Source organism: Hydra vulgaris, chromosome 11 (genome assembly GCF_038396675.1).
Source record: "Hydra vulgaris chromosome 11, alternate assembly HydraT2T_AEP".
Lineage (NCBI taxonomy): Eukaryota > Metazoa > Cnidaria > Hydrozoa > Anthoathecata > Hydridae > Hydra > Hydra vulgaris.
Window position 1 is genome coordinate 21,177,501 of NC_088930.1, and position 21,656 is coordinate 21,199,156.

General features: G+C 25.7%; 1 protein-coding gene across 4 annotated transcripts in view; it reads left to right on the forward strand.

The window, feature by feature from the left end:
• Positions 1-21,656, forward strand: part of LOC100212257 (uncharacterized) — a 54,112-nt gene that overhangs the window by 31,236 nt on the left and 1,220 nt on the right. For all 4 annotated transcript variants that reach the window (XM_065810425.1, XM_065810427.1, XM_065810424.1 and 1 more), the window contains exons 5-15: positions 1,710-2,516; positions 3,526-3,743; positions 10,132-10,292; positions 12,910-13,045; positions 15,381-15,503; positions 17,410-17,535; positions 17,780-17,905; positions 19,369-19,491; positions 19,600-19,746; positions 19,832-19,951; positions 20,044-20,160. In XM_065810425.1, the coding sequence (XP_065666497.1) occupies positions 1,710-2,516; positions 3,526-3,743; positions 10,132-10,292; positions 12,910-13,045; positions 15,381-15,503; positions 17,410-17,535; positions 17,780-17,905; positions 19,369-19,491; positions 19,600-19,746; positions 19,832-19,951; positions 20,044-20,160 (2,204 nt within the window). The remainder of the gene's footprint in view (positions 1-1,709; positions 2,517-3,525; positions 3,744-10,131; positions 10,293-12,909; positions 13,046-15,380; positions 15,504-17,409; positions 17,536-17,779; positions 17,906-19,368; positions 19,492-19,599; positions 19,747-19,831; positions 19,952-20,043; positions 20,161-21,656) is intronic.

Consider the following 21,656-nt stretch of genomic DNA (forward strand, 5'->3'; position numbering starts at 1 on the left):
TTGCCTAATACAGCCAAAGGATTAAATTAAATTACTATTTCGCTATTTAAATACAATACTACAATACAATACTACAATACTAAAATGTATAAATGAATATTTACATGGCCGAGGCAAAAAGAAGACAATAATAGCTTTATCAATAAGTCCCATAGTTGACACCGTATTTTCACATTACAAGCAGTTATTTTATAAGATAAATTTTTTATAATATTGTTAAAAATTAATTGAAATATATTTGTTTTATTTAACTAGCAAAAGCCAAAAAACAAAAAAATAAAAAATATGACACAACTTAATAAAAGACAATAAAAACCTCAAGATGTACAAAAAACTTTGAGTTGAAATTGAAAGTTATAAAAAGAACCATATGTTAAAGTAATTAACCAAACAACCAAGAAAGTTATAAACCAACAAACCAACCAAGAAAGTTATAAAAAGAACCAATAAAAACCTCAAGATGTACAAAAAAATTGAGTTGAAATAAAAAGTTATAAAAAGAACCATATGTTAAAGTAATTAATCAATAATTATTTATGCGATTAAGAGTTATTTTAAGTTAATAAAAATAAGAACAGAAAAAAGAAAACCAGGCGGCTTGCTCGCATAAGAGGAAAAAAAAAGAATAAATAAATTAAAAAATAATAGTATTAAATAAGATAAAAATAAAGTCAAAAAAGAAAAAAAAAATAAATAAATAAACTTGTATGTATAAAAAATATATACAAACATAAAACAATAAAGTAAATAAATAAGAGAATAAGATTATCTGAGATTTAGAAATAACTTAATTGTCAATAGTAAGAAGTTTTTGGTGAAGTTTTATTTTAAATGTATGAGAAGAAGTAGTAGTTTTGATGTTGGTATTAGGAATAGAATTCCATAATTTGGGTCCTCTACTTGCAATAAAGAATTTAATGGCTATACAATAGGTTTTGGGTTGAATGTAGTTCTGATTTGAAAATCTAGTAGAATTAAAATGATTTATTTTGTTAAAAAAGGTATTAAATATTAGAGGTTTATATATTTAAATATATATATATATATATATATATATATATATATATATATATATATATATATATATATATATATATATATATATATATATATATATATATATATATATATATATATATATATATATATATATATATACTTACATACATACATAAACATATATATTTTTACCAATAGCCTAATTTTGGTAAAAATTCATATTAGAAAAAAAAAATTAAAAAAATGATTTTTTTTAAACTTCATATCATACAAATAGTTTGGTTGCATTTTTTTTAAATTGTTTATTATTTAGTTTGTTTTATTATTATTATTATTATTATTTAGTTTGTTTTATTATTATTATTATTATTATTTAGTTTGTTTTTTATGTTTTATTTTTTGTTCATAACTTGCATCTTCACAAATTCTTTGAGGTTATGATGCAAGTTTATGCAAGTTATAAAAAGTTTTTTTCTATTAAAAACTGAAAAAAGGTTACTGAATTTATACATAATTACTTATAAAAACAATTAATTTTTATATTTATTAAGTATGATCAACTGACATATAATGCATGCACATCCACAGAGGGTGCATACAATTGTGTGGCTATATATATCAGTTTGGAAGTTCACTCCATATACTGAGAATTTTAGTTTTGACAGTGTTTTAACTATTAATTATTTTTTAATTATTTTTTTTGTGTATAGGGAAACAAAGATGCATTTTCATTTCAGCAATATATCTGTTTTTAATTATCAAGATCAAATTTCATTGTGTGTTATAAATATATTCGATCCAAGCGTTAATATGTTCAACATTTCAAAGGAAATAATTAGTGTAAAAATAAGTAAAACAGCTTCATCATTTTCTTTGTCATACTTACCTGAAATGAAGGCATCACGAAGTTGGGCTATGAATATTTTTACTCCTGAAGTTGTTCAAGTTTTGAATAAAGATATAACACTTCAAAGTTGGTCTGATCCTGAGAATCAACTGAGTACTTCTGCTTCAGGAGATTATTTTGTTAAAACTTCTGGAATATATTTACTTAAAAGCAAATTTAATCTTTTGAACTTAAATGGATCAATTGAAGTAAGTTTTGTCGATAAAAATAATGCAAAGATCTGTGCTAGCTTTTTTAATGGTGGTGTAAATTGCAGTGTCGAAATGAATTGCTTCACTGAATTACTACTGAATGATGCTGTCTCTATTGTTTTGAAATCGTTTGATGCTCCTGTAACAGTTGACATAGGATCATTGCGAATTGCTAATTTAATCACAACAAATAACTTTGGTTTTGGAAAAACTCTTTTAAATGAAATATATTTGGAACTACTACCTGATAATTGGTATTCTATTGGGCCATGGACATTTAATAAAACAGGTTATTATGGATTGTTTAATAAAAAATTCCAATCATTTGAAAATCAGTCTATAGTTCTATTGCAAGGAACTTATCAGGTTGTTGTAAATCTTATTGTTGATCTTCGAAAAAGCTGTTTCCTTGGTAACCAGTAAGTTTTTTTCAAAACAGTATATAATTTTTTTTGTTTTTGACTAAAATATCACTAATTTTATAAGTATTTTGCCATTTTTATTAATACCTTGTTATCTTTATAAATATTTTGTCATTTTTATAAATACCTTGTCATCTTTATATTATTTTATAATATTTTTATTGGATCTGTGTCTTATTAAACGTTATATGAGGAGTTTGGTTCAAAAAAATAATTTTTATATGGGGCTATTTATGAAACAGCAAAGGTATTAATAGAAATGTTCAGTAATTTTAATAATCTTACAGTGTTTTTTAAGAAAAAATAATTTTTTCTTAAAAAATGTTTAAAAAATACTTTATCATCATTTTAACAGCATTTTAAATAATTGTCAAATTAAATTTAAATATAAACATTGCTCATGATGGTTGAACATAATTATTGAGTGTAATATTGGCATGTAATATTGTTTGCTACAAAGCTAGGTGTTTCATATTTTATCAATTTTTGAAATTAAACTCATGAATCAACTTATAAATTGACCATTTATATGAAAATAAGTTTGAGCAAAAAATATATATATAATTTTTAGGGTCCCCACCAGTTCAATTTTGGGCAAAAATGTTGAGTGTTTTAAATGCCTGGCGGACACCTTAAGATTTATCCTATAAAATTTTTTATTCTTTTAGATAATATATGATGGGTTGAATATTTAAAACACCCAACATTTTGCCCAAAATCAAACTGGCAGGGACCCTAAAAATTATATATATATATTTTTTTTTGCTCAAACTTATTTTCATATAAATGGTCAATTTATAAATCAATTCGCAAGTTCAATTTCAAAAGTTGATAAAATATGAAACACCCTAATATGTATGTGTAACTATTGACCATTGTAGTAGCTACTAATATTTATAGATATTCATGAATATTTGCTTTAAGTTAAATTAAATTGTATACTAGTAAACAAAGATATGAAAGTAAAATAAAATTGATCAGAATTATCAGAAAATATTGCTTTTAGTTCGATTCAGTTGATGTCTGGATTGTTTCTTGACAATGAATTACTAATATCAATGTTTCAGCAAACTTTTTTTACTGCTCAGCAAAATGTGATGACCATAAATTTAGTTGGAAATCTTATAATGAAAAAATGGACACAAATGGAGATCAAAATTAAATTATCTTCCAATGCCAATGTTACTTTACTTCAAACAAGCTCATGGGGTGTTGCATTAATAGGTAATTAAAATATTGTTTTTATTTTTAAAATTTATTTTAATATAAAAGATTTTAACATCATTTAAATGGAGTTAAAATCTTTTACACTAAAAAAAATTTATTATTAATAATTTATTGGAAGATAACATTATTTTCCTCCAATGTTTCATTATCTACTGCCTAAATTTACCTTAAGCGCTGTTTATGTATGTAAGAAATTATTTATGAAAGAAAATTACCATTACTATTTTTTTTTACTTAAAAAACTAAAACTAAAATAAATTTTTTGTTAGTTCTTTTTCTTTTTTATTACCAAATTACAGTGGGATTGAGATTAACAAAACTATTTGTAGGCATTTTTTTTTGCCTGTTTAATTTGATCAGCATTGTTGCTAACATGATTGCTAGATAAAGGTATGTTTATTGTGATCATTGTTATTACTAATATGATTGCTACATACTCTGTAGTACCAATTGAAGTGCGAAGTTTGTTTAAACTTGTCATGTTAACAGGCATGTGCTTTTTATATAGTTCCCGCATTTATTTGTATTGTTTGAATAGATTCCTGGAATTTATTAATTTATTTGTGTGTTTATTTGTAGATTTTTTCATAATGGATAGTATGGAAGGAAAAGGGTGTGCAGTTATAGCATTATTAGACGGGAAGAGAAAACCGTATCAGATTTTCAAAATGCTGCAGCATAAAGGAATATCAAAGGATTTTGTCTATCGTACTATTAAGCGATATAATGATAGTGGTTCTGTCAAAAAACGTTATGGTGGTGGCAGGCAACGCACTGCACGTACCCCCAAAATGCTTGCAGCGCTTAAAGCTCGAATTCGTCGCAATCCAAGACAGAATCAAAAAAAACTTGCCCTTCAAATGAATATGAGTCGTATGACCATTAACAGAGCCTTGAAAGAAGACCTTAAGGTACGGGCATTAAAAATTAAAACATGTCACTATCTTACAGCCACCAACATCAAAGGAAGACGTGAGAAATGTGCTCAACTTCTTGCTCGATATGGGCCCGCTGCTGTTAACAGAATTTTATTCACAGACGAAAAATATTTCACCATAGAGGCCAAATTTAATCGACAAAATGATCGCGTCTACGCGAAAAGTCGTGCAGAATTACCTCACCATGTTGGATATGTCACCAGACGCCACCATCCTGAACAAGTTATGGTTTGGGCGGGGGTTAGTGCAATGGGCAAAACCCCATTGCATTTTTGTGAGTTGGGAGTAAAAACAAAAGCAAAAAATTATCAGGAGGACATTTTAGAGCAGGTGGTAAAACCTTTAAATGACTCGTTGTTCAATGGGGAACAATGGTCATTCCAACAAGACAGTGCCCCTTCGCACAAAGCGAAGACAACACAGAGGTGGTTGACAGCCAATGTGCCCAATTTTATCTCTACGAATGCCTGGCCGTCAGCATCACCAGATCTTAATCCATTGGATTATGCAATCTGGTCTAAACTGGAGGCGAAGGTGTGCTGCAAACCTCACACTTCCATTGATGCCCTCAAGCGATCACTTCTCAGAGAATGGGATGCTTTATCCATGGATACCGTGCGTAAATCAATTGAGGAATGGCGTCCAAGACTGGAGGCGTGCATACGGGCAAAAGGGGGTTATTTCGAGGACTCTCTTTATTAATGTGTACTTTAGCATTTTAACTAAAACATAACATGCATATAATATGTATATATTACATTTGTTCTTGCATTAAAAACATGTTCTCTTAAATTTTTTTACTGAATTAAAATTTCGCACTTTAATTGGTACTACTAGGTAAATGTATGTTTAATGTGATTAATTAGTGTTGTTACTAAATGATTGTTAGGTAAACTTATGTTTAATGTGATCAGTGTTATTACGAATATGATTGCTACATTAACATTTTCCTGTACTTTTTCCGGTACTGACTTGTTTATATATGTATACTTATTCCTAAAGGAATACCTATGCGTATGCCACATACTAATTGAAAAAACCTAAAGGGCAGTATATTATACTTTCTGCTTTTCTTTATAATTGTGCAAAAATATTATGCGTATTGGGCCACTGACTGGAAAAAAATGTGTGTATATATATATATATATATATATATATATATATATATATATATATATATATATATATATATAAGCTTTTTTTTCTACTATTCTTCCATGGGTATGTGCCAATAGCATACAATTGTTCACTTGAATTGGAAACTGACAAAATTGTTTTTTTTTGTTGTTTTGATATTTAGCAAATTAATAGCAAGTTAGAAAACTTAAACAGAATTACAGATTATTGTCAAATATAAGAATTTAAATAAGAATGTAAACAAAACTGGTGCCTAATCTCAGCTAGATTTTAATATTTAAATAATACTAAATGCAATCAGTTATAAATAGGATAGCAAGAAAAAAAAATTATTGTAAGTAAAAACTATAAAATATAACAAAAAAATAAAATATATCATAATAAGCATATATAAAGTATAAAACTGTTGGTTACCAATTTTATTCAAACTGCATTTAAAATGCAAATAATAAAAGAGTAACAATAAAATAATATAAAAGCGCAATATTCAACATAAATATTATTTCTTATCATAGACTTTATAAACAACATTTTTTCCATTATATTTTTTTATTTTTGTTTTAAATAGGCCTCTTCATAATTTGTCTAATCGTTCACATTTTAATTGTAAATATAAAAAACTATATTGTTTCATAATATATTTATAATGGTTTAAAACCATTATGACATTATGAATTTTAACTTTGATTTATACATTTTTTTCCAGTCAGTGGTCCAATATGCATAATATTTTTGCACAAATTTTTCAAATATAACCTCAAGTTTTTTTTTGTTTTTTTTAAATTTCTTAAAAAATTTAACATTTTGGAAAATTTTAATTTTCACAAAATTTCAATTAAAGCATCAGTAAAATAAACATATGTAAAGATGAAATTTATAGGTTTTATATAAATAACTCATTATATAAAATAAAAAAGTATAATCATTGTCATCATTATCATCATCATCATCATCATCATTGTTTCAACTCACATCCTTGTTCGCACTTGTTGAAAACTGTGTGAGTAAACTTTAAAAAAAAAATTTTCACAATTTTATACAAATAGGAAAAGATAATGAAATCAATAAGAGCACCACTTTAGATTTATTTGAATTGTTCACTAATGTTTTATTAAATATTACCATTTCAGCTATATATTCAGTGCATTTTTGAGATGACATATGTTGATTTGCATTTTTGAAATGCATGCAGTTATTTGACCATGAGTACATTTGTTTTATTTGAAATTGATTTATACATGAAAACTGTTTGAATCTGACCCTTACAAGTGGTGATTAGCACACCCTTACAAGTAGTTGGTTAGCAAATACAAAATATTTTCTGCGTCTAATAGAATTTCCTAAAATTTTTTTATCATTTTTCAAAAGCAGTGTATATAGTGAGTGACTATTTTTGGAAGCAGATATAATTTATGAGGAAAAGTGCAACCATTTTTTATTAACAAATTAACTATATATATAGTTATTTTGTTGTACAGACAAGCTCATTCAAAATAGATGTTCTATTTGCAACTTTTAATTATGTGTAATCAAAATTTTCAAATTGTGGGTTTTATTATGAATAAAAGGAGAAAAGTTTTTATTATAAGTTGGTAGCCTTAATAATTTGCCTCTGCTTGCTCTTGGCACTATATTACTACACTGCCCTAGGTGTAATGTAAAAAATGTTCAAAAATGTTTTATGGGTAGTATGAATATTTAATTGTTGTTGTATTTTTTTTAAACCTAAACAAACATACATTGCTGATGCTAAGCATTTAAAAATTTTTAATCAATAAATATGCCTTGTTTCAAGTTCCTTATTTGTCTCAAAAACCAAATGTTAATAATGGCAGCAGGACAAAAAATGCATCAGAATAAAAAATGTACTAACTAATTATATACAGTTTGTAAAGATTTAAACATAGCAAACGACTCTTTTTAAGTTTATATTTTTATATTGTGCTCATACAATTTTTATTATTTATTTTGCTATATTTAAAGCATTAGGAATTTATTATCAAAAAAGAATAATTTTTTATTAAGACTAACTTACTGTAGGGCACTTTTTTAAAGTTTGTATCAAAAAATAGATGTTTTCCACGTTTAAAAAAAATAAAATTTAGGGTTATCAATAAATATAATTTAAATGGGCCTGCCTTGGCCAAAAGGTTTAATAAATAGGAGTCAGCATGTCACATTTGTGAAGTTTCAAAGTTAGCTGTCATCTTGGTAAACACAATTTTTTATCAAATAAATTGACTTTTAAATCAAAGTTAACAAAGCTTTCCTCACTCGTTCTGAAGTAGGAAACTTTTGCAAAACTGTCAAGAAATTCCATTAAGAGATTTTATATGCTGTTGCTGTCACAAGAGCTTATATATGCTATGCTTGTTACCTTGTGACTTTTATGCTCATTAAGTTGCAATAGTAATTCTTGAGCAAGATAATTTATAGAAAATTTTTTGTGCATAGTGATGTTCAAGATTTGTTTGAAAAAAACAAGTTTGTTGAAACTGTTTGCTACTACAAGTTACTTATTTTGATTTCTTCTAATAAATACATAAGCAATGAAAACATTGATATTCCTTCAGTTAGTGTTTTGAATAAAATTACAGAAAAATTAGAACACTACAACTCTGACTTTTTATCCTTATAAAATGTGAAACATTCTTTCTTTGTTGACTAATCAAGATGGAGTTTATATTCCAACAGAAAATTGTTTTTGGTTATAAAAGCTATTAATAAAGAGTACAATTAAGTCAAATATTGATAAATACAGGAAATGTTATAAGAAAAAAAAAGCTTGTTATTTTTACATGTCAGTGAGACAACTTAAAAAAGGAAAGAATTTTAAAGTTGTTAAAGATTTTCAATATCTTAAATTCATAAACTTACTAAGTATACAGACCATTTAGCTGTTGGGTTCTATACGCACACATACAACATTGCGCAAAGTTGCTTTGGGTTAACCAAGATGGGGCTGATTTTTAAAACTGGAATCAGCGTGTTTCATATTAGCATATATATATATATATATATATATATATATATATATATATATATATATATATATATATATATATATATATATATATATATATATATTAAATCTTGTTTGTCTTGATGTAATGCTGAAAAATCAGTAGTTTTTTGAACTAATAAAAAATGTTAGATGTGACTACTTATATAAATCATAAAATTCCTCTACAATTTTTATTAGTTTGAAACCTGAGTTTAAACTTAAAAAATTTATTGCTTGAACAAAAACATGGTAAAAAAACTTAAAGTTTATTTGGCTCCTGTGACTTTAGTTAAAAAAAGTGAATTTTGAATTCAGAATTTTAAGTTTTTGAACTTTGAACTTTTGATTTTTGATATTTTTCAGCACAAAAAATAATTTTAAAAGTTTAAAACAAAAAAAACTGTTTTGCTATTGGTTTATTAATAAACGTTAATTAAAATATTTATAAATAAAAGGTATTATGAACAGTTACAATGAAAGTATATGAACCAAACAATTTTTTTGAGTTTTTTGAGTTTTCAAAAAAGTTTTTTGAGTTTTCAAGTGAATTTATTTTATTGTTAAAGTTTTTATCATTAAAAAAAAATTTAATTTCTATTAGATAGACAAAAAAATGTAAATGTTTTTTTTGTAAAATGTTATTCTTTTATAAAAAGAACATAAAATTTTTAATATGATATTGAAGAAATATATTAAAATGTTAAACTATAAGTACTTTAAGTTATAAAAAAGTTTTTTTTTTATTATTATTTTTTTTTGTAATTCACCTCCCAAGGCCAAGAAGGCCACTACAGATGAGAAGGCTACTTGTGGTTATAACCCTCTCTCAACTCTATAACTCCGAAACACGAACCTTGACGAACAAGGCCGCTGCGTGGAGAAACAAGTTGAGCGCAGTACTACTAGGGATGTACCCATCGAACTCGGAACCTCTCACTTATGAAGCGAGCGCTCTACCACTACACCACTACCGCATTGTAGTAGTAAATTCACATTAGTGTATGTCCTGCATTGAATCCACAAATAAAACAATGCACTAAACAATGCAGAACATCCTACTTTTTATTAATTTTTTATTTGGTAGTTTTCCCCTTGAGGATAAAAGTTATTTGAATCTATGTGTGTAATTTTGAGCATATTGGTGGGTATGAAAGAGTGCAGAAATGGCAGTTAATAGATCTTTTTGAATATATATTTTTTATTTGTGCAAATAAACTATTTTGAATATATATTTTTTATTTGTGTAATGTTGTAAACTAGTTCTTTTAATTTAAAGATAAAGTTGAAATAATAATTTTTTTGTCAGAAAATTCTCCCTTTTCAAACACTTCGGACAAAGGACCTATTATGCTAACTAAATTTTCACCAGCCAATTACTCAACTTGGGTTGTTGGTATAAGTAAAGAATGGAAGTGTGAAGCATCTGGTGACGGCAACTTGGCATACATATGGTATAAAAATAATGAGGTTAGATTTTTTTTCATCTAATATAAACTTATAATAAACACATATTTAATTATTTGATTCAAGTTGAATCAAATAGTTAAACTTATAAACTTAGAAGATATTAGTATATATATATATATATATATATATATATATATATATATATATATATATATATATATATATATATATATATATATATATATATATATATATATATATAAATATATATACATATATATATATATATATATATATATATATATATATATATATATATATATATATATATATATATATATATATATATATATATATATATATATATATCATTCACAGTCAAAAATTGCTTGACATAATTTATGGAAAAGCCCTAAATAAAAATTATTCAAAATAATCAAAAATTAAAAATTCTTGAAGTACCTTAAAGTTTAAATAACTATAAAGACTTTCATCTTTCATCTTCTTAAAATTTAAATTTCTTTCATTTCTTTCATCTTAAAATTTCTACCTTGAAATTTATATAACTATAAAGGCTTTCATTTTCATCAAAAATTCATCATAATCGTACAATTCATGTATTATTTATAAAAGCGTACTTTATATACTTAGTAACCCTACTTGCATTTTAATCTTTCTAGTGGCATCAGGTAAATTCTTCCTGAAAGTGGCTCAAGTGAGTCACTTGTCAGAAATAAATCATTGGTCAGTGACAAGTATGTTACAGCAACCTGGGCCAACCCTAACGCAAGTTTACTGCTTTTTTAAAGTAGCTATTGAAAGAAGCAAAGGGTTGTTGTTGTGGCAAAAGGTTTAAGGATCAAGATTGGATTAAAATTTCAAAAATAATAGTTGTTGTATAAAAAAACTTATTAAAAAAAATTATAAAAAAAATTTTTAAATGAATAAAATCTTATAAATTTTATAAAATGGTGATTAATTTTAAATTTTTTATATAACTTCACTTTAATTGAAAATCAGAATAACATACTTTTGGAAAACTTTTATAATAATAGGGATCTGTTTAATGTTATAATAAGATTGCTGTTTATAACATTGGGGGTATTATTACTGAGTAAATTTTGTTGATGGTGTAAGTTAATAAAGAGCCTAATATTTTGCATATTGCTTTAACTTATTTTGGCAGTATTTCTGTTAAAAATCTTGTGGAGCTTGTGATATGAAGTCAATGAAAGTTAAGAAAAAGTTTCTTGTTTTTGTAACAATAGTTTTACTAAAAGGTAAATTAAACCACATGATGTTTTGTTTGTGTCTATGACTATTATTAAGAGGATTCAAATGGAGATATTATTGGAGATTGCTATTGGGAGTTGCTATATCCAGACTTATGCTAACGCTTCTTTATAAATTGGTGTAGAGTTTGATGACAATCTATGTTCAATAGATTGGGAACTGTTTAAAATACTTGGTTAATGATGGGAACTAGTCTGGATGTAATTTAAGATACTTTCGAGTTTGTGGTTGGTATTGGAAAGTTGGAAACAGTAGTCATTAAGATTTGAAGTAAAATTAAGGTAATTAGCAATTTTTTTTTGCATTGAATACAGGCAGCTCACTAAAAAAGTTACAGCAAAAACTTCTTTAGAAACTAGGGTTGAAATTTTCCGGGAAATTTTGCTCAAAATTTCCGGAAATTTTCAAAAAAATTTTATAGCAATGAACTTCATAGTTATTATAGTTTTATAAAATTCATTTCTTTGTTTCAAAAATATGTGTTTTATCATTGTAGTATTTGGGTATTCTTTAAATATTTTTAAAGAAAAATTATAAAATAAAGACCTTCAAGCAAAAAACACACAGTCAAATTTTATAGTCAATTTAAGAACCGCACATTTAAAAAAAAAACAACAATAAAACGCTCAAGTTGTCATGCGTTACTTTTACTTACATTACGTTTGCAAAACAACAAAAGTAGATGTTTTCCGCGTTAGCTTGTCTTTTGAGCTTGTGTGTAACATATTTCTAGCTATTACTTCTCTTAACTACAGTGTTAAATATTCTTTGAATATTTAGATATAAAAATACAAAGAATAAAGTCTTTTTTATATTAATAAATTTTATTGTGCATTATTTTTGTAGAGTTTTTTAAAGAGACAAAGATTTTTTATGCGTACATATTGCATACAAAGGCGGTTTTTGGGTGAGGGTGTGTGGTGGAAGGGGATGTTTTACCCCTCAAAAATGGTGATTTTTAAGTTAAAGTTGGTTTTTTGACGAACTTAGTCAGCTAGTCAGGTATTTGACACAATTCAGTCGGGTCAATTTTAGTTTTTAGAGACCTTTTTTTTTCTTTTTTTTTATAAATGGTACTTTTTACGTATTCCTCGCCCCCCTCATTTCAAAGTCAAAAGTGTATTAGCAAGGTTGTGGCGAAATTTTTTATGTTCTTTTAAAGAAATTTGTTATTTATTGGAAAATAGTGAAATAATTTGACTAGTTCTTGAGTTTTTTTTATAATTGGTAACACATTTTTGTTTGAAATTAAATTTTTAACACCCAAATAAAATTATAAGTTCAGTCCTTTATGCAATCATTCAACCATTTAATTTTTTTATTAGATTTTAAATAGATAATGATTATTAACAACATTTGTAATCAATTGCATTGTTTTCTTTAGATTATTGATATACAACATGAAAATATTGGATATTTAAGAATTGCTGGAAACATCAATGATAGTGGTAGCTATAGCTGTGTGGTTCAGTTAGATAACATTAATGTTTCTTCCAATTCTCTTTGCATTAATATATATGGTACAAAAGTTGTTTACTTTTATTTATTTATAAAAATTATTCAAATGTTTTAATTTTCTGAAATTTTTATTTTTCAATGAGAATACTTTTCATATATGATTTTTTACTGGTTTTTAAACATGTTAAATGTTAACAATAATTATTATGTTTTAAAAAGTGTGTCATTAATCAGAAATAAATCATTGGTCAGTGGAAAGTATGTTAAAGCAACCTGGGTCAACCCTAACACTAGTTTACTGTCTTTTAAAGTAGCTATTGTAAGAAGCAGTGTGGCAAAAGGTGTAAGAATTAAGATTGGATCAAAATCTCAAAAATAATAATCTTTTTATTAAAAATACAGAAGAAAAAAAAATTGTCATTAAAGGTGAACTTGTCATTGAAAAGTTTATTTATCACAAAGTGTACTTGTCATTTAAAGTGACTTGCCATTAAAGTGAACTTGCCATTAAAAAGTGTACTTGCCATTGAAAAGTGTATTTAACATTGAAAAATGTACTTTTCAATAATAAGTGTACTTGTCATTAAAAAGTGTACTTGTCAATAATAAGTGTACTTGTCATTAAAAAGTGTACTTGTCATTAAAAAGTGTACTTATCATTAAAAAGTGTACTTGTCATTAAAAAGTGTACTTGTCATTAATAAGTGTATTTACCATTAAAAAGTGTACTTGTTATTAAAAAGTGTACTTGCCATATAGCATGTTACATTGCAAAGTGTATTTTTTAAAGGTTTATCCAATAACTTAACAGTAGTTAAGTTAGTATTTAAAGTTGAAAATGATTTTTGCTTGCAAAATATATGTTGATTTGTATACTATATTTCGTTACTACCATTTTAAATGTATTAAATAGATCAATAAACAAAATGGAAGAGGTGAGGCTTCTTAGCCATAGTGAAGAAAACCTACCTAGGAAAAAAAACAATAATATAAAACTCCTTTTGTGGGTAAGAAAAAGAGGAGCTTCTAAACTTTGAACAAATCATCTACCTAGTGGTAGTTAAATCATCTACCTTGTGGTAGTATTAAGATAAAAATATTCAGATCTGTAAAAACAGGTTAGCGCAAAAAAAGTCATTCAAATGTTAAAAATTGCTTCGACTTTTTAATATTTAAATAGGAAAATAGCATTATGAAAACTGCCTGAAACCACATATTTGAGGAGTGATGGACAATAAATTTAATGTTAATTAGCATATGTCATAGACTGCTGAATTAGCAATTGAGTTAAAAACTTCACTTTAGTAATTTTGACCTAATTATAAAAATAAATTGGAACTTAAAATACTTCTTTTAAAATCTTTTTTGTTGTTTAACACCAAATGTTTAATTTCAATTTAAAAGAATTAAATGTTTTTTCTTCAGCTAAATCAATGTAATATGGTTTTATTTTTGCATCAGCATAACTTTTTGTTCCTATATTTCCTAGTATCTGGGTACATCACTGGAAGTAATGTACCTTTTATATTAGTTTATATTAGTTGTGGGTAGATAAGTAAGAGAACATGTAAAGACCTAAGGCTATTCATATCACATCCAATCACTATAGAAAAAATACTAGACATCCAATCACAGTGCAGAAAAAAATACTAGACATCCAATCACAGTGCAGAAAAAATACTAGACCTAACAGCTAGTATTTTTTGAGACAATCGATACTTTATATCAAAACATGCATGAGAGCTTTCAAGATAGATCAGAGTATTTTCAAACCATTGAGTCTCATTATACTGCTTTTAACAGCTACTTTGATATTTTGTTAACTTTGGTTACCCGTTGTAATTTATTTATAAGTTTTTGTAATTTTTACTATTTTTTAGGTTTTTGTACTTATTTTTTATTATTTATTAGTTATTTGTGGTATAAAATTTGGCGTGTGTAACGTCAATTATGATTTTACACCAAGACTTTAAACAATTTAAGATATCATTTTTACCATAAGTGCAATGAAAAAAATGAAATTTATAGTTGAGAACGAATTTAAAACAATTATTATTAAAAAAAAAAACTATACCCAATTAATCAATGAAAAGTCTGAAAAATTCTGAATAATTATAAATAGTTATCTCATAAAATTATCTAAATTTTTTGCCTATTCATGAAATTATCTGGATAATTATGTTAAGAAATTATCTGGATAATTATTTCAAGAATTAATCTGAATAACTATTTCAAGAATTAATCTGGATAATTATGTTAAGAAATTATCTGAATAATTATGTCAAGAAATTATCTGGATAATTATGTTAGGAAATTATCTAGATAATCATGCCAAGACGTTATCTGGATAATTATGTCAAGAAGTTAATAGTTATTTTACTTGTTTGTTTTTTTAAGATATTGATGAATGCATTTTAAAGATGAGTAACTGTTCAACAAATGCGACTTGTTTTAATACTCCTGGAAGTTTTTTTTGTCAATGCAACTCTGGATTTTCTGGTGATGGTCAGTTGTGTAATGGTAAGATGATTTTTTATTTAGTTTTTAAATTCTTTAATGTTTATATATACATTCATGCTTATATAAATGCAATTTAAGTTTAAGCTAAAATGTTTTATGCATTCAACATTAAGTGTTTTTTTTTTCTTTATTTAATTTATTTTATTTATTTAGTGTTTTTTTTTTTTTTTTTTTTTTTAAATTATAGTTTACTTAAAGTAAGATTTTTTGTTTACTAAAAATTTTTATAAAATATTATTGATAAATGTCATAAATTTTGTGCTATTTTAAAAATAAGTTAATAAAACTAAATAGTTTTTAAATGTAAGAAACAGATATTTTTTTTTAGATTGCATTCTAAAGTTTAAGTTCATGTGACTTTCTAAAAAGTCTTTTTATTTAAAAAGAAAGTTCAATGTTTTCTTGTATATTTTAAAAACACATGTTTTACAATGGCCCTTCTTAGTAAATGTATTGTTTTATATAAATTGTTTCAAAGTGCTTACAATAAAAATATTGAAACATACTTATCCTACGTTGCTTCTCCTCCTTGTTTTTCAGCTTTTCTTTTTCTCCTGTAAGCAGTTTTGACTTTTTTATAAGCTCACTAAAACTTTCATTTTATCTTCTTCAAACTCGACCTATCACATTTCATACTATTAACTTAAGGCTGGCTGGGATTTCTTTTGCAATTTTCTTCATGATGGTCCTTGGGCTGATGTCTTCCTTTTCTCTGCTGATAACTGTGCCTTCTATATAATCTCCTGGATTTAGGCAGGCATATTTTTTATTCCTTCTTGTTGGTTTCAAGTTCAGCCTTACTCATATTTTACTAGCGTCTACCCCATGATTTTTCCTTCTTGTGCAGCTTCTATTTCTAAACATTTTCTTTATCTTTTTTACAACACTTTTGAAAACAAATGTCTTTTTATTAATGCATGAAATAAATGTAAAAATGTGTGGTCTGACCCCAAGCTCCATTGTTTTAAGTTTACTAAATTTTGTATTTTATCTTAGAAGTTTGGTTCTAAAGACTTTTGGAAAATCTTTAACATTACCAAAGGCAAGTCTGACATTCCATTTTTAATATATGAGTCTTTTTAAAACTCTTTAATAGCTTGTGGTTCAGACAACATTCTAGTCCTGCAAAAGTTGAGAACTTCATTCAATACTCTTAAACTATTTAACTAATGCATAACTGTTGTTTTCCTACCAGCTGAAAAAATCATTTGGTGTTCTAATTTCTAAAATTTTGGAGAATAATATGGTTTCTCAAACTGTTGTCCAATCAGTCATTATTTTTTAAATGAAAGATTTTTGGGTCTTTAATTAACAAACTTATAATCTCTAATTGTCAGAGAGATAGTCTAACAACTATCTCTCTGACAATCGATACAGATTTTGATTCTCTTGTTCTATAGCTTGTTAACTGTTGTAACAAAAAGTTTCTTTTGTGCATTGGATGGAGGTAGAGAGACAAGGCTTTTGCTCTTGACATATTTAAAGTTTTTGATAAAGTCTAGCATGCTGAATTTTTTAATCCAAATAAAACCCAGTTCACTGTTAATAATTAGTCCAGTGTTGTTGTTACTTCTATATTAATTAATAGCAACACTTTTACCAAGTCCTCTACTTAATGTTATCTCAAATTGTCATTTACTACTGATCTCTTATGGAATCCATATAGACAATCCAAGTATTTTCCAGCTTAAATAGTGCTTGTTTTCAGCCTTGTTGGGAGTAAATTTGTTAGTAAAAATAAATAATTACAGATATGCCAAAGATAACTGTAAATTGATATTTGATATCTAAGACAGTGTTCTAAACACAACATCTATTATCACTTGTTATTTCTTTACTCAAATGCTTTGTTTTAGTAATTTAACATGTGTTAATTAACAATGAAATAAACAAAAAATTTCTTTAGATATTAATGAATGTTTGCTAAATACCTCATGTGCACTAAATGCAATTTGTGAAAATGTTCCTGGATCATGGAATTGTAATTGTCAAACTGGATGGAATGGTACTAATCCAAAAAATAATTGTACTGGTAAGATAACCAAAATATGTTACTTAAATTGTTTATAATATATAATAAAAAGTAATAGTCAAATAAAGTTAATCACTGAATTATTATTTAATTTTTTGATAATATTTAATGTATTTTTAAAATAAATTTATATAATTTTAATATCTGGAAGTAAGATTAATTAAAAGTGTTTTAAAATTTTTGACCTAGTATGAAGAACCTGAAGGTCTTATCATCTCCAACAGTTTTAAAAATTTTTTTTTAGATATAAACGAATGTGAAATAAATCCAAATATTTGTCAAAAAGTAAGATCCATATGCATAAATACTCCAGGATCTTATAACTGTATTTGCATGGAAGGGTGGCAGAATGAAGGAGTTAATTGCATAGGTAAAAAAAAAATTATAAATTTATTTAGGTTATTACTTGTTATTTATTAAATTTATTTTAAAACAAGAAGTTAATACTTGATATGCATTATTAAAGTCTGAGAATTACAACATCTGAGAATTATAACATCAAAAAATCATGTGTAAGAATCATGATTTAAAAGATGGTCTTTGATGTGTGATTCAGAAAAGTATAAGCTTTTAAGATGAAACAATGCCTATTTACCCCAACTTGTATTTAGAAATTGACCAAAAGTATACTATGAGTACATAACATATATACAGTAGAGTTGATTTTTGTGTGGGAAAAGCTCAAAATACACAATTTCCTTATAATCCAACCATTACAGCTTTTGATGTTGATTAAAATAAATGAAATAGCTAATCATTTTGGTCTTTTTCATTTAATATTAGAGTATACAACTTGTTTTTCATAGCCAGTCATCATTCTTTTTAAAAGTTGATAATTTTGATTGTTTTTAAATTTTGATTGTTTTAAAAGTATATTAAATATGTTTAATTAAATTAATTTTTTTAAATTCACGTGGAATCCAAACATTAAGTTTTTATTTTATCTTCTCATTAGTCTCAGTTGATCTACCACTATTCAATGTATCTTAAACTGAAAAATTTCTAGATGGAAATTTACAAACTAACTTTGACAAGTGCATTCTGTTAATGCATCACTACCATACACAGCGCATATTTTTTGGTGTTCTTTTTCAGATTTTTTTACCTTTTTTGAAATAATAAAATGTGCCAAAAATGATAAGTTTGATCTTTCATTTTGAAAACGATGTCAAAAAAAACAACCAAATAATTATTAAGAAAAACAAAAAAGAATTTAAATAAGAAAAAAGAAGTGGAATTAGGTCTAAGTACTCCTTCTGAATGTCTCTATTATTTCTGCTTTTATAAATTTCAACTTTTTAAACAAAATTTGTTTATACTTCAATAGCCTATATCTGTTAGTAAATTTTAATAAGCAGAGCTTTGCAAAAAATTTTTAATGAATCAAAGAATGATTAGGTATCTCAGTTCTTCTGTTTTAATTTTCTATCAATATAATCTAGATGAAATGCAGACAAAAAAACAGATTCCTTCTTCCGGATTTGACACTGGCGATTAGTAAAGATATTTTTTCTAAATTATTTAATGTCAGAACTCATTCCATTGCTTTTTAAATTTTTTAACGGGGTTTAAATAGTATTTGATTAATATTAGTAAATGGTTTTAACTTCTTGGTTTAAATATATGGCTGATGAGTGCTGAGAATAGCATTAAACTTTAAATACCATCAGAAAGTTGTTTTATATCATCTAGACTAATCTAGATTAATCAATTTTTTTTATATGTTGATGAAGATAAAAAGTAGAGAATTAAATAAACTCAAAACTAATTAGTTTAGTAAGTTTTACTGATGTATGCGTTAATATTATTAAAGTATGATATTTTTTTATTTAGATAAAAATGAATGCTTGGAAGGAAATTTTCAATGTGACAAAAATGCATTCTGTTCAAATACGAATGGCAGCTATAATTGTATTTGCAATAAAGGTTTTGAAGGAAATGGAAAATACTGTGAAAGTAAGATTTTAAATAAAAATTACTTTTTAAACTTTTTTTTTTTTTAAACTTTATAAAAACTAATAGCTATGGTAACTTTTATGTTTTATTTTATTTTTGATCTTTAAGACATTAATGAATGTTTACCAAAGTATGATTTCCTGCGTAATATTGACAATAAATGTGTAAACAACTCTATGTGTGCAGACACAATAGGTAGTTATACATGCATTTGTCAAAATGGATTTGAAGGGAATGGTACTGTCAGTTGCAATGGTAAGAATTCACTCTTTTTTTTTTTTTTTGTAGATTTTTAACAGTCCAACTAAAAATACATTTATGGATTTTTGTTTTTTGTTAGACATTAATGAATGTGATAACCCAACTTTTTGTAATGCTAATGCTGATTGTATAAACACAATGGGAAGTGCTCAATGTAAATGTCGAACTGGTTGGACAGGTGTTGGAAAACAGTGTACTGGTAAAAACATTTTGTTGACAGTTTTTTTTTCCCATTAAGAAATTCTTTCCTTCTTTTCTCAATTATTTTAGAAATGTAGAATTTTTTTTTAGACATAGATGAGTGCCTTGAATCTAATAATTGCCAGAATGGTAATTGTTCAAATACAATTGGATCATATACTTGTGTATGCTTTACTGGATATCAGTTGAATGGTGTAACATGTCAAAGTAATGTTAAATAACAATAAATTTTGTAAATCTACATAACTAGCAAATAATAGAAACATAATAAATAGAAATATAATAGACTTAAAAATTAGCTTTTTATAAAATCAGATTCTGATTGTTTACCTAGAAATAAACTTTTTGTTTACAAATAGATTAAATTATATGCTATTTTTATAATTTATGCTTAAACAATTTTCATCTATATTATTCTCAAAATGACTTTTTCAATTTTATTCTAGTACTTGCATATTTGACATTATCTCATTGCCCCTTCCCCCCACCCCACCCTCTCCTTTTTTTTTTCTTTAGGTTTATTTTGAGAAGTGTTTTCAATTTTTTATTTTTTGACATTATTGAGTTACAAAAAAACATTTTTTGTAACTTGATTACACATATAAATACTATGATCTTTATTAAGTTATTTAGATATTAGTGATTATTAAGTTATAAAATGTTTTCTGGTACAACCTCAAAGCAAGTGTAAACCTTTTGTAAATATAAAAGCTTTTTTGTAATATTTTGTAAATTTAGTAGTAGCTGAGTAAAAAATTGAACTTTTTCAACACCTGTATGAACTTTTTGTACATCTGTCTCTCTCGCATCAACAAGAAATACACAATAACATATCTTCATAACCGTCTTTCCAGAAAAACAAATTTGCTTCCAGAATCAATTGATAGTTTCACTAAAGTTTTCCAGTATTATTTTACTAATTATCAATGGAACAAAATCAGTGATGTCATTGTAACAATATCTTGCTCAACCAAACAACCACCTGATTCCTCCAAGAAATTTTTTAGAACTTGTTTTTCACAAATAAGAACTACAAAAAAGATAACATAAGAAGACATATAAGAACTACAAAAAATTCTGAAAAACATTTGTTTTTCAGAATTTTTTGTATCTGTTATCTTATGTTCTTATGAATATATTGTTCTCAAAACGTCTTTGTGCTACATCACTCGACTTGGAGCAAAGCAGTTTCAATATCACTCAGATTGATTTTAACTTGTATCTGCAACTGTAATAAGTTTCAAAAGTTACAGTAATTGTATACAATATAATATGCATATATGTATATCATATATTATACATATATATAATATTGTTTCTGAGTTTTGATATCTGATACGCTTACTTGAAATGTAAGTTCTGTAAGTAACTGTAAGTGTTTAAGAATATGAACTACCATTTTTCTACAAAGGAATTGAGTCTCTGTTCACTAGTGATTTTGTCTTTATTATTTTTGGATATTTGTCAACTAATTGCTTAGGTATAGATCGATTCTTCTTATAAGTCAAACACAATATTTGCATGGTTTGGATTTGGACCTTTGTCTGAAAAAAACGTGAATAGATTAACACAAATTAACTACTCTGTAAGTGGTACAGAGGATGGTTATAATTATAAAAATTTTAATTATTTTTTTGCTGTTGCTTTGATATGTCAATTGTTACATCGTATTTAATTTGATTAAGTAAATTTATTTTATTTTA